This window comes from Lepidochelys olivacea, assembly GCF_965140295.1.
Source record: "Lepidochelys olivacea isolate rLepOli2 genome assembly, chromosome: 3".
Taxonomy (NCBI): Eukaryota; Metazoa; Chordata; order Testudines; family Cheloniidae; genus Lepidochelys; species Lepidochelys olivacea.
The window spans coordinates 196923315-196949552 of NC_140413.1; the positions used below are offsets into that span (position 1 = coordinate 196923315).

General features: G+C 41.5%; 1 protein-coding gene across 4 annotated transcripts in view; it reads left to right on the top strand.

Annotated features, from left to right (window-relative positions):
• Positions 1 to 26238, top strand: part of WDPCP (WD repeat containing planar cell polarity effector) — a 281255-nt gene that overhangs the window by 245445 nt on the left and 9572 nt on the right. For all 4 annotated transcript variants that reach the window (XM_084623394.1, XM_084623391.1, XM_084623392.1 and 1 more), the window contains one exon: positions 12059 to 12206. In XM_084623394.1, the coding sequence (XP_084479520.1) occupies positions 12059 to 12206 (148 nt within the window). The remainder of the gene's footprint in view (positions 1 to 12058; positions 12207 to 26238) is intronic.

Genomic DNA, 26238 nt, shown 5'->3' on the forward strand with positions numbered 1-26238 from the left:
ACTCGGATCTCAGACATGTCTGCTCTAGGGTGGGGAGCTCACCTCGAGCCCCTCCTAACACAGGGTCTTTGGTCATCGTGGGAGCTCTCTCTTCATATCACCCTGAGTTCTCTGACATTGGTCCATCTTGCCTGTCAGGCTTTCCCACCTCATATCGGGGGGAGAAACCTGTTTGTTCTTACAGACATCACAGCTATGTTTTACCTCGACAGGCAGGGAAGATCTCACTTATCCCTCCTTTTTCAGGAAGCAATTCAGTTAACCTCAAGGCCTCTTACCTTCCAGGGGTGCGGAATGAGCTAACCGACCACCTGAGCCGGTCATTTCTGAGTCACTACGAGAGGTCTCTGTGCCCAGATGAAGCCAGATGTATTTTCTAGCAGTGGGCGGGCTCCCCAAATAGATCTATTTGCAAACAGGTCCAACAGAAAATGTTACCAGTTCTGCTCCCTGAAAGACCACAGTCCAGGTTCAATCACAGATGCCTTCCTGCTATCCTGGGCAGAAAAGCTTAGCTATGCCTTTCCCCCATACCTCTCCTACACAGACTGCTACTAAAAATCAAGTGGGACAGCACTTAAATTATATTAATAGCCCCATCCTGGCCCCACAAAGAGTGGTTCTCTACTGGTCCTCTCGGTGGCATTTCCATTCTCACTCCCACTACACTCAGACCTGATCTCCTAAGACCACGGTTGGCTGCTCCACCCAAACCTACAATCCTTTCATCTAACAGCCTGGAAGATCCATGGCTAAATCTCAGTAAACAAGCTTGCTTAGAGCAAGTTCACCAAGTCTTCACACAACACAGACTCAACCTGTGGAACTCATTGTCAGGGGATGTTGTGAAGGCCAAAACTATAATGGGGTACAAAAAAGAATTAGATAAGTTCATGGAAGATATGTACATTAATGGATATTAGCAAAGATGGGCAGGGATGCAACCCCATGCTTTGGTTGTCCCTAGCCACCAACTGCGGGAAGTTGGACTGGGCAACAGGGGATGGATCACTTGATGATTGCCCAGTTCTGTCCATTTCCTCTGAAGCACCTGGCATTGGCCACTGTCAGGAGACAGGATATTGGGCTAGATGGACCATTGGTCTGACCCAGTCTGGCCATTCTGAGGTTCTTACTAAGTAGCAGAAAGCCCTCTATCAGGGCCCCTGCCTGTCAAAGTGGAAGTGGTTCTCTGTCTATGCTTGTTAAACCAGAGTCTTGCTGATGCATTAATCCATCCAGCGCATACTTAACTATCTGTTGCACCTGAAACTGCACAGTTTCCTGAAAAAGAAGGGTAAGCAAGCTCCTCCCTGCCTGTTGAGGTAAAACATAGCTGTGGTGTAAGAACAAGGCTTAGCAGTTTCCTCGGTCAAGGTTCACCTGGCAGCAATATCAGCTTTCCATGCTTGCATGGATAGCTGTTTGGTTTCAGGACTGTCAGTGCTGATAGCAATTCTGCTCCTTGGCTAAGGCCTGGTCTACACTACGGGGGTGTCATAAATATAAAGGGAAGGGTAAACACCTTTAAAATCCCTCATGGCCAGAGGAAAAACCCTTTCACCTGTAAAGGGTTAAGAAGCTAGGATAAGCACCTGACCAAAATGACCAATGAGGAGACAAGATACTTTAAAAAGCTGGGGGGAGGGAGAAACAAAGCCACTCTCTCTGTCTGTCTGTGTGATGCTTTTGCCGGGAACAGAACAGGAATGGAGTCTTAGAACTTAGTAAGTAATCTAGCTAGATGTGTGTTAGATTCTGATTCCTTTAAATGGCTGAGAAAAGAAGCTGTGCTGAATGGAATGTAGATTCCTGTTTTTGTGTCTTTTTGTAACTTAAGGTTTTGCCTAGAGGGATTCTCTGTTTTGAATCTGATTACCCTGTAAGGTATTTACCATCCTGATTTTACAGAGGTGATTCTTTTTACTTTTTCCTCTAGTAAAATTCTTTTTAAGAATCTGAATGCTTTTTTCATTGTTCTTAAGATCCAAGGGTTTGGGTCTGTGTTCACCTATGCAAATTGGTGAGGATTTTTATCAAAACCTTCCCCAGGAAAGGGGGTGTAAGATTTGGGAGGATTTTGGGGGGAAAAGACGTTTCCAAACAGGCTGTTTCCCAATTATATCCCTGTTAGACGTTTGGTGGTGGCAGCAAAAGTCCAAGGGCAAAAGGTAAAATAGTTTGTACCTTGGGGAAGTTTTAACCTAAGCTGGTAAAAGTAAGCTTAGGAGGTTTTCATGCAGGTCCCCACATCTGTACCCTAGAGTTCAGAGTGGGGAAGTAACCTTTACAGGGGGTAAGTCAGCCTAAGTTATGCAAGTCCAGCTACGTAAATAATGTAGCTAGAGTCGATGTAGGTTAGGTCAACTTACTGCAGTGTCTACACTGCACTGGGTCAACAGGAGAAACTCTCCCATTGACTTACCTTATGCTTCTCATTCCGGTGGAGTACCAGAGTCAACAGGAGAGTGATCTGCAGTTGATTTAGCAGGTCTTCATTAGACCCGCTAAGTTGACCCCCAGTGCATTGATCGCTGCAGTGTCGATCCCCAGTAAGTGTAGACATACCCCAAGAAAGGTAATGCTTCCCTAGAATAGCAATAAAGGGAAGTTTGCAATCTACTATGACTTAGGGCTTGTCTAGAATACCATTTAAGTCTATGTAACTTGCATTGCTCAGGGATGTGAAAAAAAACACACCCCAGAGCGACGTAAGTTATATCGACTAAAGCACTGTCTACACCACACTATGTCAGTGGGAGACTCCCCCACCGACATAGCTTCCCCCTCTCATTGAGGTGGAGTAATTGCATCGATGAGAGAACACTCTTCCGTCAACATAGCGCATCTTCAGCAGACTTGCCACATCGGCACAGTTGCACCACTGCAATGGCACCAATGTAGCGCAGTAGTGAAAACAAGCCCTTAGATACAGTAGTGATGAGCCTGATATAAGAACCAAAACAAAAACAGAATAATCCAGTCTTCCATGTATACTTTCACTAAGACACTATAGAGTGTGCACTTCCACCTCTACTGATCCAGCATTTTGCCAAACAGTTCTATCCTCCATGCTCAAAAGTTGCTTTTCCCTGACAGCCTTGTGGGACTGCTAGTTATATCCCATCAAGTTACAGATTAACTTTGTCCACCAACGAAATACCATTTATGAGTAAGAAAAATTGTCTAGTCGATAGAGGAGTTAGGTATAAAACCCAGAAGTCCTGCAAGCCTATCCCCTGCTATAATTACTAAACAATAATGGTATTATGTTGATCATGTTATCCCATGACAGGACCGCTTATCGCATGTGTCACCACCATATATAGATGTATATCTGCTTGTGATCAAGATGATTAGATCACATGCTTCAGAAGACTTATCAAACGTAAAGCTGAAAATGCAGGCCTTTTTAGTGCCAGGAGACTGCTCATAAGCTTGGAGTCAAAGTGACTGCAGGGGAGGGCATTGCAATGGCAGATCCCTGCCTGCCGAATTTTCTCCAGCTGGCAGTCCGTCAGAGCCTGATCTTGTCATACTTGGCTCACATTGTAGGACATGCCTCTTTGGTCTGGCTTTTCTGTGCTATTGGTACGTCCTGGGCAGTCCCTTGGGAAACAGCTTTTTAAGTTAGCAAGGTTCTAGGGTAGTCAAGTAGATGCTCTCTGTTTTCAGCATATTTTGTGTTTTTAATTGAACTTAGTAAATAGCTTTAAGGTGATGAGCACTATAAATGTGTGTGATTAATTAACAAAAAAACCACACCGCACACATACAGGGTGAAATCCTGGCTCCAGTGAAGTCAGTGGCAAAACTCCCTTTAACTTCAGTGGGGCCAGAATGTCACCCATGGACTTTATGCATATCCTCACATCATCTAAGATGTGATAGAAACAATAGAATCAAGGTGGAACAGCTGTGTTACACAGATATGGTCATCCTCCATATTATTTACACTTCTGCAGTAATTACTTGCATGTAACTATTTCCTTTATCTTTTTAGGAAAATATGTAAAATCTTGATTTCAATATGAAACAAGCGTGTAAAATAAAGAAATGTATTATTCACATGAAACTAGCTAGCCACGTGAAAAGATAATTTGGTTAAATGTACCAAAAGAAGGGGATATGTTTTGACTAGTTGAGCTATTATATCACAGTAACTACTCAATTGGCCTAAGTACTTACATTGTTTGAGTGCTTGCATTGTTTCTTTCTGAGCAACATATGGCTTACTCTTTTAAATAGCAGTGGCTGAAGTCTGTCTGGTTCACTGGGAGTTCATTGGTATATATTTGCAACTCCTGAAGCAAAAAAAACTGATATTTTATCTTTAGAAGGAGTTACATTTTTTTTGAACTTATTGAATTTTTCAAAGATCAGCATGAAGAGTTCTGATTAAATGCTTGCTTCAGCGTTTTAAAGGCTTCTTGTGTCCCTGTTGCCTAAGGAGGTCGTACATTACGATTGCTCTGTAAACATCAGATTGTACCGAATTGGCTGAGCATACCATGCAGAGCACACAAAGAAGACATCAAATGGCTTATCTTGCACTTATCAACTAGTTTATTTTTCATGCCAAAAAAAGCTGTATTTTTACAAGAGCAGCTGCTACTTTGTAAATATTTTAATGGCTTCTGTTAAGTAGATCTGTCAGTTTTGCAAACAATATTAAAATAAGATTTTCATTCTGCCATGTGATTGCATGTCTTGAGATGTATTTTATCTCTGAAAGGCCTGTGGAGGAGACTTGAGAATGGATTTTTTTTTTTTTTTATTTGCAGGCACAGAGCCAATAGAGAATAGGTGCATTTAAGTAATAATTCATAATGTCACCACCAGGGAAGGAGTGTGAGTTCCATCACTATTGCATGAAGTCTTCTCAGAATGCCCTTCTGGCTGAATAATATGAAAATCTGTCAATGGTCTAATACAGAACTATCTTTGGCTCTTCCAGCCAGGTGCTAGATGTTACAATCACAGCTGCCAGCAAATTTTAGGAGGAGGGCATACTCATACATATGGATTCCTTGAGCACATTGCTTTAATCTAAGAGTATATTACCATCAAATAATATTATCCTGTTATCTAGACAAATGTGATCTTTGTACATTTAGCAAGATATAAGTTCTCATAGCCTTTGAGGTGAAAAATAACTCCTTTAAACATGAAACTTTTCACTCTCTCAAAGAGAAGAGGCAAAGCCAGAAACTTATTTCTGACGTCTTTCAAATTTTGTGGAAATTCAAATTCAAATCCCCAGATCTGAACTCAGCAAACTGCAGAGTCCAAGATCCAAACCTGGAACGGGCCTATTTTGTAACCAAGACTACACATTACCTTGAAAGGTTTTCATTATCTAGGGGTGAAATCTTGGGTGACCTCCTTCTGAGCCTTCCAGTACCAATAGACCAAGTCCTGATTTATCCCTGAGTCCTATCCTAAACCTAATCCAGATATGAACCATCCCCTCAGCCCATCTCTACTCTATTAGTGCCATTTTGGCTAGATCTGTTATTTAAATTAGATGTAGGAAAAAGTAATTGTTAAAGAATGTCTAAGGAAAAATGCTTCAATAAATTAAAATTAAATCTGTGCCCATGAGAAACAGAAACCCAAGGATCCATAGTGAAGATTTATATTTCTTCAGTCCAAAGATCTTATAGCAATTGATTCTCATGGTTTTGAGCTGCTGTTGGCCTTCTCCTGAATATATCCTGTCATACTGTAGCACTAGGTCCTCTTATCAGGAATAGCATTGGGACAGTATGGACCATCATGTTTTCTCCTGCTCCTCCACCTCCAAAATACACAAAGGTCTTTCTTCCTTCTTTCGTTCCACCTATAGTGGAAGAAGCCACTAGTACCTCTAGAGAGCCTTTGGGGCAATTGTCATGTCCATGGGGTTTTTGTTTTGCATTAAGAAATTCCCTCTCTGTCCTAAAAGTAAAAAAACTTTAAAGTTTTACTTAAAAAAAGTAAAAAAGGGATCAACCTGTGCATGTTCTGATAAAATAATATCTACAAGTTACATGTGAATGGACTTTGGTGAGTATTTTTAATTTTTGTAATGAATTTAGCGATCATGAAAAGTGCCAGAATGCCAATATTTATCCACAGAAAAGAGATAGCATGTACAAGCTTTCCCTTGCTCCCTGTTAGCTTGTTTTGAAGGGACCACCTTTAGAGATAAGAAACATCACATAGACCCATTCAAGTCTCTAGCCTCTGCTCTATATTACCAGCAAGGATATGACTTGGTGCAACGTGTGATGCTGGTTTTGAGATTATGGTAATAATACTGAGAACGTGTGATGCTGGTTTTGTGATTATGGTAATAATACTGTGGTCTCTCATCCATTAGGAACTAGATTGAAACTATTAATTCATTTCACACTAAGCACTGAATAACCATCAGATACAATTAACTTCTGGACACAGATCCTGGGTTGGATTTAAATTGTTACCTAGATGTGAAAGTGCCAAAACTCATTAGCATTCCTAAGGGCAAGTTAGTTCCCCAGAACTTATAGGGCCAAATTCAGAGGGGATGTGTAAATTGGTAGATGGTAGATTCCCTTACTCTTAGTTAGACTCCATTAGACCTTGTCACACCCATTTAATGATGTGTAAACTAGTATAACTAAGGGCCTGCCTACACTACAAAAATATCCAGGTTAGCAGATGTGGTTACAGCACCACTGTCCCCTGAGCGAGTCACAACACATTTTAATTTGCATGTGACCTACCTGTGTTGTCACCAGATCACATAACCAGACATGTCCCAGGCTTCGGCCCACTTATGCCTCTTTGTTACAGCACAGTTCAATCCCTTCCCTAGGACAAACGTTAACTACGTTGAAACAATGTAAAGGATCAACTGAGATGTTTTGGGGTTCACCCAGGCTAGTAAGGGGGTTTGGTCACAGTCTACCTTGTAACACTGGGTGTCTTGTGGCTGTGCAGCTTTGGTCCAAAACTGTGACCCCCAACAGCCTTCCAGCAGCCCACAAACCTTACCCTGGCTTTGCCCAGCCAAATTACTCCATGCAGGCTGACCTTGGACCCTTCCAGCCCTGAATGCATCTCAAAATCATCTGACTGAAGGGACCAGTCCTTCACACTGGACACTCCCAGATAAATGTTCAGTTTGCTGCCTTTACAGAGACAGAAAAACACTCCAACCTGTTAGCTGTCTGGAAGCACATACTTTACTGGACATACCCAGCACTGACAGCAAAACAAATTAACCACCAAAAGCGTGTGGATTAAGTGAAACCAAGTAGAAAGGTAGGGATGGTTACAAGCAAATAAAAGTGAAAACATGCATCTAAAAGTCTAAAACTTCATCTAGCAAGATACAGTCTTTGTTCAAGGTGGTTTTCTCTTTCTCTCTCTCTCTCCTTACCAGCTTTTTGCTGGCTGATCTGGCCAGGATCCATTACACAGATCAAATCGCTTAGTTTCTTCTCCTAAACTGAAGAGTAAAAACTGAGTCTCTCTCTGTTCCTTATAGTCCCAAAGGGATGTCTATTTCACAGGTTAGGAATGCCTCTTGAGAATTCAGTCTTCTGTCTCTCTCTGGAGTGCAGGAACCATGTTACTGCTCTGTCTCTCGAGCTCAGGATCAGGATAACCCCCACAGGTTTAGCTCAATGACTTTGTTTACTACTAATGCTTAAACTGAGGTAAACCCACATTCCTTTGTGTAGGTCAGATCTGTTTATTGCCTTTACCTAAGCGAGGCTGTCTGGTCTTAAACATGTTCTAGTAACATCATACAGAGGGAATTCATAACTTTATATACTGTATAACATTAACATCTACATTATACTAATAACTCATGTTATTAGCTTTCATATACCTCACACATCATATTTTGTACAAATATTATTGCAGTAATGTTTTTCGGTTGTGAATACAGGATTGCCCAGGATCACAATCTTCCTGTTAATGGCTTTTTTAGTGATACACTACTTTTCTGGTATACCGCTATGTGAGTTAACCCAAATGAGACTCCCTTAGAGTCTAATATCTGGTTACTTGGTGGGTATGCCCACAATGCAATGAAAGCCCAGGGTTAGTACAACGCAAGGTAGCGCACCCTGAGTGTGTTAACTTGGGCTTGAGCATCTACTCTCATTTGTAACCCCAGGTTAGGAACTGTTGAACCCTAGGTCCCAGTCTGGTGCTCCAGCACCTACACTGAAATAGGCGAGCTGGGATAATAACCACCCATATCCCAGACTTTCTAGCACCCTCCCAAAATGTCTGCTTGAGCCCTTTGTTCGTGGTGGGAAAAACCTGACTGTCTTCCAAACTTGACTGTCCAGAGGACAAAGAAAGTCAGCTCAAGAGATTGTGGAACACTTTTGGCAAACTGCCAGAGCACAAGTCAAGAGGGGCTGCATCTACAGTGCAAAGCAATAGGGCTTGAACCCTGAGGCCCGTAGATTGTAGATTTGTACATGTAGATTTGCGTGTAGATGGAAGGGGGTTAGGCTTAAGCGGAGTGTGAATCCTGGGCTTACATTGCAGTGAAGATATAGCCTAATTCAGAAGTGATGTGCAAGAGGAGGCAGGGAAAGTTATGTATTGTTACGTGGATATGACTAAGGACTTGTCTACACTTAAAACACTACAGAAGTGCAACTTCATCGCTGCAGCACCTCAGTGTTGACACTACCTATGTCAACAGACGGGGTTCTCCCATCAGCGTAAGTACTCCTCCTCCCCGAGAGGCAGGAGCTAGGTCGATGGAAGAATTCTCCCATCAACCTAACACTGTCTACACTGGGGGTTAGGGCGGTACAGGTACGTCTCTCAGGGATATGGGTTTTTCATGGCTATACCAATGTACAATTCTAGTGTAGACCAGACCTCTGGAAGTCTAAGTAGGTGTGAGTTACATATTGCAGCTTGGCATAACAAGAAGGTATAAATTAAACCAGTTTAGATGAGTCTCTGAATCGAGCTCTCATTTTTTATATTCACAAAAAGAAAAGGAGTACTTGTGGCACCTTAAAGACTAACCAATTTATTTGAGCATAAGCTTTCGTGAGCTACAGCTCACTTCATCGGATGCATACTGTGGAAAGTGTAGAAGATCTTTTTATACACACAAAGCATGAAAAAATACCTCCCCCCACCCCACTCTCCTGCTGGTAATAGCTTATCTAAAGTGATCACTCTCCTTACAATGTGTATGATAATCAAGTTGGGCCATTTCCAGCACAAATTCAGGTTTCCCACACACACAAACCCACTCTCCTGTTGGTAATAGCTTATCTAAAGTGACCACTCTCCTTACAATGTGTATGATAATCAAGGTGGGCCATTTCCAGCACAAATCCAGGGTTTAACAAGAAGGTCTGCGGGGGGGGGGGTAGGAAAAAACAAGGGGAAATAGGTTACCTTGCATAATGACTTAGCCACTCCCAGTCTCTATTCAAGCCTAAGTTAATTGTATCCAATTTGCAAATGAATTCCAATTCAACAGTCTCTCGCTGGAGTCTGGATTTGAAGTTTTTTTATTGTAATATCGCAACTTTCATGTCTGTAATCGCATGACCAGAGAGATTGAAGTGTTCTCCAATTGGTTTATGAATGTTATAATTCTTGACATCTGATTTGTGTCCATTTATTCTTTTACGTAGAGACTGTCCAGTTTGACCAATGTACATGGCGGGGGAGGGGTGGGGGGAGAAAACCTAAATTAGTGCTGGAAATGGCCCAACTTGATTATCATACACATTGTAAGGAGAGTGATTACTTTAGATAAGCTATTACCAGCAGGAGAATGGGGTGGGAGGAGGTATTGTTTCATGGTCTCTGTATATATAATGTCTTCTGCAGTTTCCACAGTATGCATCCGATGAAGTGAGCTGTAGCTCACGAAAGCGTATGCTCAAATAAATTGGTTAGTCGCTAAGGTGCCACAAGTACTCCTTTTCTTTTTGCGAATACAGACTAACACGGCTGTTACTCTGAAACCTGCCATTTTTTATATTGTGAGAACTGGAATGTTGGTAGCTCATCTCTGCTTCAGAGCTGAAAAACAGGATCACTTGCAGGCCAGATACACTGAAAGTGGATAGGACAGTGCTTCGAAAACAGCTCCGAGAAATACAGTTCATTACCAAAGGGTCTTACAGTTTAGTCTACTGAAATTAGGGTGGCTTCTGAGACCTGCCTAAGCAAAATTCCTAAGCAAAAAGTTCCTTTTATTGCATATGTTTAGGCCACTACCTTGAGGTCTCTAGACACTTAAAAAAATATTTCTGCAGTCCCTGTTTAGTTAACTTCATTGCTCAGCCCCTCTCTTTCTCTTAAGTGGTTACTACTAATTAGTTTTGAAGAATGGGGCTCTCTGGAGACCGATTTAAGCAGAAGAAATTCTAGTTTACTTACCAGGAATTTGAATTTTCCAGATATAGTATATTGCCTCCATAGAAACATGCTCACTCTCCCTCTTTCACGGCTTCTCTTTGGAGTTTTTATTCCAGACAGATGGACAGAAACTTAGAGTGAGATCAACGGCTCTTCTTTAATAGAGTCTGTCTAGGAACTGTTATGCGCATGCATCGAGGCATGTGGCCCCTTACTAAGCTAATTCCTTTTCATGGTTCCCTGCCTGCACAATTCCATGGGTGTGGATCTGTGAGGGTAGTGCAGCCAGAGCATTCTAGTTATGGGTACTGTAAATAAGCTAGTTTACTCTTGTTTGTCTTGTTCTCTCCATTTTCATCTCACATGTGAACAGCGTGAAAAATAATAAATCTTGGGGAGTTAGCCCTTTAGAAACTGAAGGGTCAGAAACCCAAGTGACTTTGCCCTCCTAAGCTGGTGAGCACTTCTGGGTCTCTGGCCAAAATGTAAACTACAGCAGTGTGGTAACGCTTGCAGTAGCATTATGTTCTTTCCACTGCCCGTGGTGTTACCATGGGTATTGTGCAGATTAGGAAATACAGGATTCAGGGAGGTAGAGAACAAGGGGGAAAAACAGGATTTAAAGGAAAAAAAAGCAAAAGGTCTTACGGTTTTGAGAAAAACCTTTTAAAGTCTTTATCTGTAACAGGATTTTTCCTTAATCCATAGTCTGCTAGACTAGGGTTTGATTATGCTTCCTTTTTTTGTTTTTTGTTGTTTTTTTAAGTGTCACACCTACAGTATGCAATTTTTCTACATCTTTTAGATGGTTTGGGTACTTTTCAAACAATTAAGCCTTTTGATATGCTAAAAGATGGTAAAATCAGTCTATTTTCAGGATCCTAACGTCTGTGTTGTCTCTCTTGTAAACTGAAATTAAGTGAAACAAAAATAGTAGGGAAAATGTTATGACTTTGTTTTAATCTCTTTTAAAGATGTAGAGGGGAAAGATTAGGCAGTTCATAAATGTTGATCAGTGTAGCTGTAGTGAAATGCTCAGATGGAACACAATCTGTGTCAGCCCCTTAGACCATTGATTTTTGACAGATAATTTAGATTGGGCCATGTCTCTTTATTCACAAAACTCTTCCTCTGTAAACTCTTAGGGTGTTTCTGATACCAGGTAGCTAGTGACTAGAAAATGTTTTCAGAGATCAATTAAGGGTGAAAATTTACACAAATATGAAGTTTCTCATGAATCAGAAAAGTATATCTATCTGGATAGGAATATTATCTAGATGTCAGAGAGGTTGCTGAGAGCATCCTGGGGCTGAATGAAAACTATTGCAGTAGATAATGGCTGTATGCCAGCAGTTCTCAATCTGCGGCCTGTGGGCCACTTGTGGCCCAGTCAGCACAGAGCTGTGGCCCATGTGACATCCTTGGGGCCATACAGATAGTATTGGATGCGGCCCACAATGGTAAATAGGTTGAGAACCACTGCTGTGTACTCTCCCATGTGCATTGCAAACCAGATTGATAAAGAGGGAACATTTTGTCTCCTGTGTTACATGAAAGTTTTGAAGGAATCCTAGTTGTTTATTATGAGAGCAAATTGAGGATAATCCACTGTGTTTTGTTCTTTGTTATGAATAAAGTCTAATATCACAACTTGATCATTTTTAAACAGCTCTTTTGGGGCATTTAGACAGAGAGGATTCTTCAGATGAAGCTTTTGTCGCTCTATCTCTAATATCGCAAGAGGAACAGACATTTCAGGATGCCCTCCCTCCCTCTGGCTCAAACTTCAGACACACAGCACAGAGCAGTTCTAACAGGTGAGATTTGCTGAGTGGATGTGGTGTAAGTATAGCAAAGAGGCATTTTAGCTTTTACAACTTGTGCTGTAACTCCTATGCTTATAAAATTTGCAGATGGTACCAACCTGGAAGGAGTTGCAAGTACTTTGGAGGACAGTATTATAATTCAAAATGACCTTGATACACTGGCAAATTGGTCTGAAATCAACAAGATGGAATTCAGTACAGACATGCAAAGTACTACGCTTAGGAAGGGAAAAATGAAATGCACAGCTGATAGCACTGCAGAAAAGGATCTGGGGGTTATAGTGGATCACAAATTGAATATGAGTCAACAGGGTGATGCAGTTGTGAAAACTGCTAATTTTCTGGGGTGTGTTAACAGAAGACTTTTATGTGAGACATGTAAAGTAATTGTTCTGCTCTACTTGGCACTGGTGAGGCCTCAGCTGGAGTAATGTCCAGTTCTGGGTGCCACACTTTAGTAGGGTGACCATCCATCCTGTTTTTAAAGGGACAGTCCCATTTTTGGGGACTTTTTCTTATATAGGCGCCTATTACCCCCCAACCCCCTGTCCCGTTTTTTCACAGTTGCTATCTGATCACCCTGTACTTTAGGAAAGATGTGGAAAAATGGGAGAGAGTCCAGAGGAGAGCAACAAAAAAGGTCTAGAAAACCTGACAGAGGAAAGGTTAAAACAACTGGGCATGTTTAGTCTTGAGAAAAGATGATTGAGGGGGGACTTGATGGTCTTCAAATATGTTAAGGGCGGTTATAAAGAGGACTAATCCGCTGTTCTCCATGTCCACAGAATATAGGCCAAGAGGTAATAGGCTCAATCTGCAGCAAGAGAGATTTAGGTTACATATTAGGGAAAACTTTCTAACTATTAGGATCATTAAGCACTGGAATAGGCTTCTAAGGGAGGTTGTGGAGTCCCCATCATTGGAGATTTTTAAGAACAGGTGAAATAAACACCTGTCAGGGATGGTCTACGGTCTGCTTGGTCCTGCCTCAGCACAGGGGCAGCTGGACTAAATGGCCTGTCAAGGTCCCTTTCAACCCTACATTTCTATGATTTCTTATACAGTCGAGGAAAACTCCCCTTTCCACAACACTGAATGAAACAATGCTGAGTAGGGTGAGGGAAGAAAGCAGGCAATTGCCTGATGTATATTTAATGCTGGTCTTCTTACAGCCTAGGATTTTTAGATTATTTTGACGACTCTTTTGGCTTTCAGAAGAGAGATCTAAACATTTTCCTAGAAGATATTCTGAAAAGGATATTCTGTTGCTCCGTGGCATGGCCTTTGTTCCCAACAATTGTAAAAATTCAAGAGAAGGAAAGAGAACAATAAAATACCAGCATTTTAATTAAACTTTGATGCATTAATTTAGGCTCTTAAATCTACATTCAGACACTTAGGTAAAAGTGCTTGAGTTTTTGTGGTGGTGAACACTGGCTACTGAAGTCAGTGACTTCAGCATCTCTGAAAATTAGGCCACTTTTACTTAGGTCCCCAAAACCTTTGTCTTGAAAAATTTTACACATGTGCTTAGCTTTACACACAGGGAGGAGCTCTTAGGCCCTGATCCTGCAAAGCACTTAAGCAATGCTTGTGTGCCATTGACTTCAAGACAAAACATCCGTAAGTGCTTTGCTGAACAGGAATGGTGTCCTGAATCAGTAATACAGTGTATGAAGTTAGATATACATATAAGTCTTTGCAAAATCTGAGCCTAAACATAGATTTAGCTGCCTAACATTAGGCACCCATGTTTGGATGCTAGTAGAGGAAAACCTTAGGACAGTAGCAGCAGCTATTGGACGTTTTGATACATTCAATACAGACGCAGAGAGTGCAGAGAGAGTACCAAGAATACATGCGTTTTTGGAGTACTGAGCATTTATAACAAAATGATATTTAAATACCTATTTTTGTTTGCAAAAATGCAACCTCCCTTGCCTGTAGTGCAGAAAAGACAGAAGTACTGGCAGCAACAAGATGTTGAGCCGAAGCCAAGGTGTGAAAAAGGAGTTGTAAAAAGACCCCAACACAAAGTTCTCTAAGCCCATCACTAGACTGTGGGTCTAGGGCTGCCTGATCTGGCAATCCTTAGGATCTCTCTGTAAAAGCTCTTATTGCTATTGCATCAAAGAATGGAGGCTGTGCAGGGGATTCTCATCTTAATGGAGAGGAAAACTAAATAGCTCACCCCTAGAATGGCAGACTGGACGGATGCCTATATAGGTTGAAACTGAAACATTGAGAAGTTGGATACCAGACCCATTTGAAGAACCTATGCTTTGGATAATGGCTGCTGGCAAAGGCATGAAGCCTTTGCTTTTTATAGGATTTTTCTTATAGCACTTTTGGACATCAGTACAAAAGAAAACAGCTGTCTGGTCCCTGACAAACAGATTTGGTCATCTAGATATGTGCATTAATTTCACCAAAGGCTGCATATTTATATTGTCCTCTTCCTTGTCATTTCTTTCCCCTACACCTGCCTGAGTTGTCACCTCCTTCTGTTATTCGTTTCCTAACTTACCTAACATTGTAAGTCCTTTGGGACAGAGAATCTGCCTTTTATTTATTGTACAGAACATGTTGCATATATGGAACTAGTAAAGTAAAGAATAATAACAAGGAGAACAGAAGTACCATGATAGTTAAGTGATGGATTTACCAGCATGAAGGAAAGTATAGTAAGAAATAAAAATAGGCAACTAGGCTAAGAGAAATGTAATTTTTATTTTCTCAGATGCATTCTTGATGCCTTCAATTCTGTTCCTGGTAAAGCTCATGGTAAACTTACAAAAACAACTCTTATAATTTTTCAGAACACATTTGTTGCTTCACACTAAATTAAAAATGCCTAGTTAGGAAAATCATTTCTCAGATTCTTAAATGGAAGCCCTCATTTTCTAAACCTTGTATATGAACTGAATTTCAGAATAAGATCACATTTAGTATGCAGATTTTGTTTTTACCCTCCTGTGTGGTAGAATTTTTCTGGTAATTTCGTAATAGTTAAATAATGTTGTACTTACATGATTCAGAGGAGCAGCCGTGTCAGTCTGTATTCGCAAAAAGAAAAGGAGTACTAGTAGCACCTTAGATACTAACTAATTTATTTGAGCATAAGCATCCAATGAAGTGAGCTGTAGCTCACGAAAGCTTATGCTCAAATTGGTTAGTCTCTAAGGTACCACTAGTACTCCTTTTCTTTTTGTTGTACTTACATGTTGGCAAATTGTCCTAACTGCTTGTATGTAATTGCTCCAAACATGCCTGAGATTTTCAAAGCAATCAAAAGGATTTGGATACAACCTATACCTCCAACATTTAGCGTGAGATTGTTGTCTGTAAACATTTGGGTGCACTGCTGTATTTACATAGTACAACAATTTAAACGACAGTCCAGAACGGGAACCAGTGCCAGCATGCCTCCTATCCAGAAGTATAAATATGCTATCCTTCCTTCAGCTCACCGTTTTCCTTATGAAATACTATACCTGATGGTGTTATGGCAGCCCGGCATCTAGCTGTGTTGGTCTTCCTGTGTCAGCTAATCTGGAGTTCAGCTTCACTTGTGCTTCTTGGCTTGCTGACTTGAGCACTTTAACACAGGCGAGCCCAGGTGGGTCACCAGAAGTTGCTGATTCTCACCAGTGAGTCACTGAAGCTGCATAAACTGGTCTGCCTTCCGGAGGTTTTCGATTACCTCTTGCCAAGCTGATGAATATAAAGGAAACTTCTGACCCTCACTCACTGCTCCTTGAAACTGCTAAAACCCTCTGAATGCAGCTGACCCTAAGCAAGCAGATCCACTGCCCTGAAGTTTTTTGATTGCCTCCTGCTGAGCTAGCAAATATAAAGAAAGTTTCTGACCCTCACTATTGGCTCTTTGGAACTGCTGAAACTACATGAACCCAGCCAACCCTAATTTGAGTTTAAAAGAAACTCCTGTAACAACTCTCATACATTGGCTCAAAGAGTAACTGACGCCTGCTGGAGACCACGTGATGCCAAGAAACTTTCCTAGTTCAAGTCTGTTAAAAAATTACAAGCGAACAAGATACGAGGGCTCAGCGATGATTTACATGCATTTTCACACTGCCAAAGGTTGATTTTCTCCCTAGACGTCTGTTGTCAAATCTGTATCAGACATTTTCCCCTGTGAAGATTTTTACAGAGAAAAGGAGATCTGCAAAGACACAGCCTAGGAATCAGGATGTTTTAAGTTCTGTTCCCACACTGCCACAGTCTCTGTGACAATTGGCCAAGGTTTTCAAGAGTCACTAGTGATTTTGTGAGCCTAACTTGAAACAACTTAAAAGGGCCTGATTTTCAGAAGGTGGCTACATGCTCAGCACTTCCTGTAAGTTGTCTCCAGTTGATCCTCCAAAAATCAGTAGTCACTTTAAAATATCTCACCGTTTGTACCTCAGTTTCCTCATCTCTAGAAGAGGATGAATGCTTGCCTTCCTCACTAGGAAGGTAAGTTTAATGAAGTTGTGTTTGTAAAATACATTGAGCTCCTGAGATGGGAGGCATTATTTGCTTGCAAAACATCATCATCATCAGTCTAACTGATTTCCCATATTTGACATTTCTGCTGTCCCCTTCAGCTCAGCCTCCAGCCACAGGTTCAAAGGAATAGGCATGAAACATTCTCCCTCTTTCACTGGCCCATAGCGGTTATAAGATTGATCACTTTTGTTTAGCTATTGACGGTCTCTACTTCTTCTGCTGTTTAAAGCTAGTCTTTCCATGCTTATGTATGTATTCCACTCACCAATGAGGTAAAGTTAGACTTCGCTATTTCATTGCCTATTTACTTCTAAATACTTTCCCTCAAGAAAAAAAAAAAAGCCAACCTTATCACAGTTTTACTGCCTTTCCATGACTCCAAACCTGGTGTAAAGTGGGATTTGCCATCTTTGCGAGGTCTCCTAAACTAAGCCATGCACATTACTGTAGGTAGCTTGTTCATTTCTTACCTCCTCAACAGCGTTCATATGCTGGTGTTGCACAGTACTGCAGTGGAGAGGATTGTTGCTTCCTAGCATTTAAAATTCCTAATATTCTCCCCTATGGCTGATTCATCTCTGCAGCAGTCCTATCAAAGTCTTCAGTGGATCACAAGACACAATCTGTCCACATGTGCATAGACACACCAACATTGTGTTCAGTAGCAATCTTATAATTATGGACTAGATCCTGCAAGCCTTACTCAGACAAGGTCTAATTACACACAATCAACGGCACTACGACATTTTAGTCACATGAATAAGGCTTGTGCATGATTGGGGCAGGGACTGTGTCTTCTTTAATCTCTGTAAGACACCATGCAAAGTGATGATGCTAAAGAGATGTTTAACAACAACAATTAATGGTGACTGCTCCATTTCTCCATGATGTTTTTGAGTCATGTCACTTGGGTTTACATTTGACACCAGTTTACTATTAAAGCTACTCACATCCTAAAATGTTGAACAGTTTCCTATGTATCTGCATCACAATAGTATCTAGACACCATACCAAGCTATGTACTTCACTTGAATTTCTAGAATGTTATCATTTAAATCCCTGCACGGTTCCAAAGCCAAGTGCATTTCCTTAGTTCTTGGATTTAATTTTTATGATTGCTCCTTTGCTTTTTAGGGCCATTTAGCTGAATCTCAAGAATGACCAAATGTTTTAAAATCCCATTAGTCTTTGCCCAGAAAAGAACTTTTTAACTCCTTAATATAGCCCTAGTACTAGCATTCGTCAGGAAGCATAACAGATTATGCATATGTTTAAATGGAGTCCAGAGTTCTTTTTTCCAGTTTTATGCTTAATAATTCTCTTTTATTTAATCTTCTCAGTATCAAGATTCTCCTTAAGGCCTTTTCCCCAATCAGGAATTCCTGAGTCAGATCATACTGTTAGCATTTCTCACCACTGCATTGTGTCTCTAAAAGTTTTCCTTGTGCTTTACAGTTTCATGGCTGTAAAAAATATAGACAAAAGTGTAGAAGCATTTGACTGTGTGACTTGTTTGGATTTCATAAATCGATAGCGCAAGCTCAGTGGAATCCCCCTGGTTTTCTAACATGAGCATGGCCACTGGGCTGGCTGATGAGTAAGTCTCTTTCTGACCGAGTGCACAGTATATGCTTGAGCTCTCCCGCACCTCTGAGTACTGTAAGGGCCTTGTCCATAACCCACTGAAGTCAGTGAAAAGACTTGCATCTACTTTAATGGGATTTCAGTCACAGCAAGTTCATAACAGTAAAATGGGGGTGCCGTGGGAGGAGGGAGAATGTAAATGGAATATTAGCCCTCAAATAATTTGTTGGGGGTTTGTTTGTTTTTTAAACAAAAAACTAGGCCCTTCGACTGATCGGGCAAAAACCCCATTGAATGACAATAGAGGATCAAGAAAAGGATCAAGAAAACAGTGAGCATCTGTAGTTTAGTAGCCACTAAGTTCAATCTTTTTCTGGTGGGGCCCTGACTGTAGACCCAAGTGAACTCTCTTCTTGGATGTGGGGTCAAAGCAGAGAGCCCACCATGGGCTAGAATAACTTCCCAGCCAGAAAAATGAGTCCTGTTAGTAACTCAAAAGCTAAGTTAGAGAAAGAGCAGTGTAGTGGACTGAAATTGATGGTATTGTCCTAGTAATACCCAGGCTGATCCTAGAGCCCTTAGTCACACAAGTAACCCTGGATCGCCAAGTAGCTCCCACTCCTCATCTGATTGAAGGTTCCAGGGTGATGCCCCAAACACTTTTTGCATTTGTGTTCAGGCCTACTCACCCTATCCTAAGTTAAATTGGACAACTCAGGCCATTGGCCAATGTGGAGTTTATTTTGTAAGTGCTAGAAGGGGGATTGTACTAGTTCTAATCAGGGTTGTTGGTATTTTGTTTTTGCTGGTGGGGGGCAGGAGTTATTTTGTTTAGTTTTGACCATTTCACAATCACTTCTTTGCTAGGTGTCACATATTTTGTAGCCAAACTGTTCTTTTTATCTGTGTGTGTGTGTGTGTGTGTACACATGTGAAATGTTTTTGATCAGAATTTACTCTGCAGATGCATATAAATAATGAAAACATTTCTGAAAGGCACTAACCCTTGTTGTCCATAGGAGCAGGATAACTTATTTTATCCTCTCCATGACTTAACACTATGTAAAAGAAAAATATTGACTTCTGCAGGCCAGCTTATTTCTGGCTGAATCAGCTGTTGAGCTGCAGAGACAATTTCCGTGATCTTGCACACAGGATAAAGTCTGCATCCACCTCCATTATTGTGGCCTGTATTTTGTTTTTACCCGAGTATATTTGGTTACCAAAAAATTGTTCAAACTGCTCCTGTTTTCTAATAAGCTGCAGATTGTTTTAATACCAGTGGATTTAAGGCATAATGCAAAAACTGTGTATGTTACTTATGTTCTTTAAAATGTACATATTTCTACTATTCCGTCAGATTTTATATTAAGTACAAAAAATAAGTGTTTAATTGTTTTGAGTTTGTAACACCCACTCAAAATCCAGGTTTCAGAGTAGCAGCCGTGTTAGTCTGTATTCGCAAAAAGAAAAAGGAGTACTTGTGGCACCTTAGAGACTAACAAATTTATTTGAGCATAAGCTTTCGTGAGCTACAGCTTACTTCATCGGATGCATTATTTCTCACACACACACACACACACACACACACACTGTTCCTCAGACGTTCTTGTCAGCTATTGGAAATGGCCCACCTTGATTCTCACTACAAAAGATTTTCTCCCCCCGGCTCTCCTGCTGGTATTAGCTCATCTTAAGTGATCATTCTCCTTACAGTGTGTATGATAACACCCATTGTTTCATGTTCTCTGTGTATATAAATCTCCCCACTGTATTTTCCACTGAATGCATCCGATGAAGTGAGCTGTAGCTCACGAAAGCTTATGCTCAAATAAATTTGTTAGTCTCTAAGGTGCCACAAGTCCTCCTGTTCTTTTTTCAAAATCCAGGAAATGTTAAGATATGGCTGCATCACATTCTCTTTAACATTAGAGTGGAGGGGGGTTGTTTTTAGGTTCTTGGTTTGTTTGTTTTGGAAGGGGTTAAAACAAAGTAAGGTAAGTGAAGGTCAGAGCTTCGTTGATTCCTTTGAAATACCTGGCTGTTGTCAGTGTGACATTCACAGAATCATAGACTATCAGGGTTGAAAGGGACCTCAGGAGGTCATCTAGTTCAACCCCCTGCTAAAAGCAGGACCAATCCCCAATTTTTGCCCAAATCCCTAAATGGCCCCCTCAAAGATTGAACTCACAACCCTGGGTTTAGCAAGCCAATGCTCAAACCACTGAGCTATCCCTCAAAGGAACAATATTATTTAAACATGATTCCCCCCACCCTCACTCCTTGAATAGAATATTGTCTTGTGTAGTTAAAGAAACTAAATGAAAATACATCACTTTTGCAGCATTTATGCTTTTTCTCCTTACACTGCTAATAGCCTTTTTTGAAAGGCCTGTTTAACAAGGAAGCAGCTGGTTTGCAAATATTAAGAGAAAGTTGTAACCGTGCCTCTATGGGTCACAACTATTTTCGACGTCTCTGACTCAAGGAATATTTCCAACACACCTCTGAACAACAAACTAACCCACAGAGACCTTCCTACCAAGGACTACAAAAAGAAGGATTCTGAGTGGACTCCTCCTGAAGGTCGAAACAGACTGGACTTCTACATAGAGTGTTTCCACCAACGTGCACGGGCTGAAATTGTGGAAAAGCAGCATCACTTGCCCCATAACCTCAGCCGTGCAGAACACAATGCCATCCACAGCCTCAAACAACTCTGACATCATAATCAAAAAAGGCTGACAAAGGAGGTTCTGTCGTCATCATGAATAGGTCGGAATATGAACAAGAGGCTGCTAGGCAGCTGTCCAACACCACTTTCTACAAGCCATTACCTTCTGATCCCACTGAGGGTTACCAAAAGAAACTACAGCATTTGCTCAAGAAACTCCCTGAAAACGCACAAGAACAAATCCACACAGACACACCCCTGGAACCCCAACCTGGGTATTCTATCTGCTACCCAAGATCCATAAACCTGGAAATCCTGGATGCCCCATCATCTCAAGCATTGGCACCCTGACAGCAGGATTGTCTGGCTAAGTAGACTCCCTCTGCAGGCCCTACACTCCCAGCACTCCCAGCTATCTTCGAGACACCACTGACTTCCTGAGGAAACTACAATCCATCGGTGATCTTCCTGAAAACACCATCCTGGCCACTATGGATGTAGAAGCCCTCTACACCAACATTCCACATAAAGATCATAGAATCATAGAATATCAGGGTTGGAAGGGACCCCAGAAGTCATCTAGTCCAACCCCCTGCTCGAAGCAGGACCAATTCCCAGTTAAATCATCCCAGCCAGGGCTTTGTCAAGCCTGACCTTAAAAACCTCTAAGGAAGGAGATTCTACTACCGCCCTAGGTGACGCATTCCAGTGTTTCACCACCCTCTTAGTGAAAAAGTTTTTCCTAATATCCAATCTAAACCTCCCCCACTGCAACTTGAGACCATTACTCCTCGTTCTGTCATCTGCTACCACTGAGAACAGTCTAGAGCCATCCTCTTTGGAACCCCCTTTCAGGTAGTTGAAAGCAGCTATCAAATCCCCCCTCATTCTTCTCTTCTGCAGGCTAAATAATCCCAGCTCCTTCAGCCTCTCCTCGTAAGTCATGTGTTCTAGACCCCTAATCATTTTTGTTGCCCTTCGCTGGACTCTCTCCAATTTATCCACATCCTTCTTGTAGTGTGGGGCCCAAAACTGGACACAGTACTCCAGATGAGGCCTCACCAATGTCGAATAGAGGGGAACGATCACATCCCTCGATCTGTTCGCTATGCCCCTACTTATACATCCCAAAATGCCATTGGCCTTCTTGGCAACAAGGGCACACTGCTGACTCATATCCAGCTTCTCGTCCACTGTCACCCCTAGGTCCTTTTCCGCAGAACTGCTGCCTAGCCATTCGGTCCCTAGTCTGTAGCGGTGCATTGGATTCTTCCATCCTAAGTGCAGGACCCTGCACTTATCCTTATTGAACCTCATCAGATTTCTTTTGGCCCAATCCTCCAATTTGTCTAGGTCCTTCTGTATCCTATCCCTCCCCTCCAGCGTATCTACCACTCCTCCCAGTTTAGTATCATCCGCAAATTTGCTGAGAGTGCAATCCACACCATCCTCCAGATCATTTATGAAGATATTGAACAAAACCGGCCCCAGGACCGACCCTTGGGGCACTCCACTTGATACCGGCTGCCAACTAGACATGGAGCCATTGATCACTACCCGTTGAGCCCGACAATCTAGCCAGCTTTCTACCCACCTTATAGTGCATTCATCCAGCCCATACTTCCTTAACTTGCTGACAAGAATACTGTGGACTACAAGCCGTCAGGAACAGTATCCCCGATAATGTCACGGCAAACCTGGTGGCTGAACTTTGTGACTTTGTCCTCACCCATAACTATTTCACATTTGGGGACAATGTATACCTTCAAATCAGTGGCACTGCTATGGGTACCTGCATAGCCCCACAGTATGCCAACATTTTTATGGCTGACTTAGAACAACGCTTCCTCAGCTCTTGTCCCCTAATGCCCCTACTCTACTTGCGCTACATTGATGACATCTTCATCATCTGGACCCATGGAAAAGAAGCCCTTGAGGAATTCCACCACGATTTCAACAATTTCCATCCCACCATCAACCTCAGCCTGGACCAGTCCACACAAGAGATCCACTTCCTGGACACTACAGTGCTAATAAGTGATGGTCACATAAACACCACCCTATACCGGAAACCTACTGACCGCTATTCCTACCTACATGCCTCCAGCTTTCATCCAGACCACACCACACAGTCCATTGTCCACAGCCAAGCTCTACGATACAACTGCATTTGCTCCAACCCCTCAGAGACAAACACCTACAAGATCTCTATCAAGCATTCTTACAACTGCAATACCCACCTGCTGAACTGAAGAAACAGATTGACAGAGCCAGAAGAGTATCCAGAAGTTACCTACTACAGGACAGGCCCAACAAAGAAAATAACAGAACGCCACTAGCCAACACCTTCAGCCACCAACTAAAACCTCTCCAACACATCATCAAGGATCTACAACCTATCCTGAAGGATGACCCATCACTCTCACAGATCTTGGGAGACAGGCCAGATCTTGCTTACAGACAGCCCCCCAACCTGAAGCAAATACTCACCAGCAACCACACACCACACAACAGAACCACTAACCCAGGAACCTATCCTTGCAACAAAGCCCGTTGCCAACTGTGTCCACATATCTATTCAGGGGACACCATCATAGGGCCTAATCACATCAGCCACACTATCAGAGGCTCATTCACCTGCACATCTACCAATGTGATATATGCCATCATGTGCCAGCAATGCCCTTCTGCCATGTACATTGGCCAAACTGGACAGTCTCTACGTAAAAGAATAAATGGACACAAATCAGACGTCAAGAATTATAACATTCAAAAACCAGTTGGAGAACACTTCAACCTCTTTGGTCACTCGATTACAGACCAAAAAGTGGCAATTCTTCAAAAAAAAAAAAAAACTTAAAAAACAGACTCCAAGGAGAGACTGCTGAATTAGAATTAATTTGCAAACTGGATACAATTAATTTAGGCTTGAATAAAGACTGGGAGTGGATGGGTCATTACACAAAGTAAAACTATTTCCCCATGTTTATTCCCCTCCCCACTGTTCCTCAGATGTTCTTGTCAACTGCTGGAAATGGCCCACCTTGATTATCAATACAAAAGGTCTTGTCCCCCGTCCCCCCCCCCCGCTCTCCTGCTGGTAATAGCTCACCTTAAGTGATCACTCTGGTTACAGTGTGTATGGTAACACCCATTGTTTCATGTTCTCTATGTATATAAATCTCCCCACTGTATTTTCCACTGAATGCATCTGATGAAGTGAGCTGTAGGTCACAAAAGCTTATGCTCAAATAAATTTGTTAGTCTCTAAGGTGCCACAAGTACTCCTTTTCTTTTTGGGAATACAGACTAACACGGCTGCTACTCTGACAACTGAGAATGTCAAACTCAGGACTCACTGCTGAGAAATAGGGTAGTGACACCTCAAGACTGGTGGCTAATCTTTCATAAGGTATACCAAACCGGCAACAAAAGTAAACTTCTGTTTCACCACACTGGCTGACAAGAAATCATAAAAGGAGTTTCCCTGGACATTCTAGTCATTGTATTACCACCGAAAACATTGGATTTAAAGGTGAGTGTTTCTTTACAACCAGTCTCCTTAACTAAAAGGTTCTTCAGATCTCAAAGGACCAGCCACACACCCAAGTCAATATATAACTTAGATTTTACCCAAAAATCACATTCGATTTTAGATACTAAAGGATTGGCATCAAAGGTTTAATCAGAGAAAGAAGGGGGGGGGTGAGAGTTAAAATTGGTTAAAGGAATCAAATACATATAGTAATTGCAAAGTTCTTGGTTCAGGCTTGTAGCAGTGATGCAATAAACTGCTGGCTTGATAAATCTCTGGTTGCTTCCAAATCATTGGAAGGACCTCAGTGTCCATTGGTTAGAATGCTCCCATTAGTATAAGTCCAGAGGCTTGGGCAAGAAAGAGGCTGAAGCAGGATGGAGGCAAAATGGAGGAGTTTCCAGGGCCTTTTATCTCTTCTACCATGTGGAAGGACACCCAGTGTTTCAAAACAAAACCCTCAACACAGCTACTGGAGAATCACAGGTGAACAGATAGTGTTTGGAGTCACATGGGCAAGACACATGTTCATGCCCCATTGCTCTCAGTCATTGCAGGAAGCCATTACCTATATTCCAGACAGCACGTTTATAGGACAGTGCACTCAGTGTAGATGGGCATCTCCCATGGTCCATTGTGAGTTAAGAGTCCTTTTGATGGGTCACTCAATTAGAATAGTACCTCCAAGATGTGCTAGCTAACTACCATGTGGTCGTTACCCCAGGAGCAAACATTTGAAATCCAGGTAGATCCAATATTCATAACTTCAAATACAAAAATGATACATGCATACAAATAGCATAATCCTAATCAGCAAATCATAAGCTTTTCATAGACATCTTACATGTCACATTTTGTACAAGATTTGTTACAAATATATAAACAGTGGTTGCAACAATGATCTATATGGTCATATTTTAACCAGCTAACATCACAGAGGTGAGAAGAGTACTATAAATATATATGTCCAAACAACATTATACACAACATACTCTAACTTCATAAATAATCAGACATCGTGCTCTATAGTATTTGTATACTTGAAATTTGTTATAAACCAAGCTTTTTTGAAGGCTACTGAGAAGATGCAGCATGGTGTACTAGATTGATCATGAGACTGGAAACCAGGAACTCCTGAGTTCTAATCCTGCCTTTGTCACTATAGGCCTCATTCTTTGGATATTCAAAACGCCACTGAAGTCAGTGGGAGTTTCCGATGCACCAAAAATGCTGGATAGGATGAATATGTCTGTGATCTTGGGCAACTCAGTTTTTGTGTCTGTAAAACTGAGGTAATAATAGTCATTGACTTCAAGAAATGTTGGTGGATTAATTAATGTGTGCAGAGCTCTTTGAAGATAGACAATCAGCTATTAGTACTAGTGATTTATTTGTTGCATAGCAAATACAGTCTGTTATTATGCTGTTATGTTATTTTGATTGTAATCAAAGTGCCTCTATATTAAATTAGCTTCATTGTTCAAGAAATTTTTTTGAAAAAATAACTTGGTCATATAAGTTATACATGTAATTAATGGAAAGTGTCTGGGTTTGCAAAACAAGGAGAATAAGCAAAGTGTCTGGCAACAGCTTCCCTACAAAACATTTTATAATGTATAGTTTGGGAATGCTGAGCCAAAACAAACTGTCGTTGCCGACAGAAAAAGCTGACAATTATTTTACGTTGATCCAACTTGGCCGAGCCCAGACTGACCTTG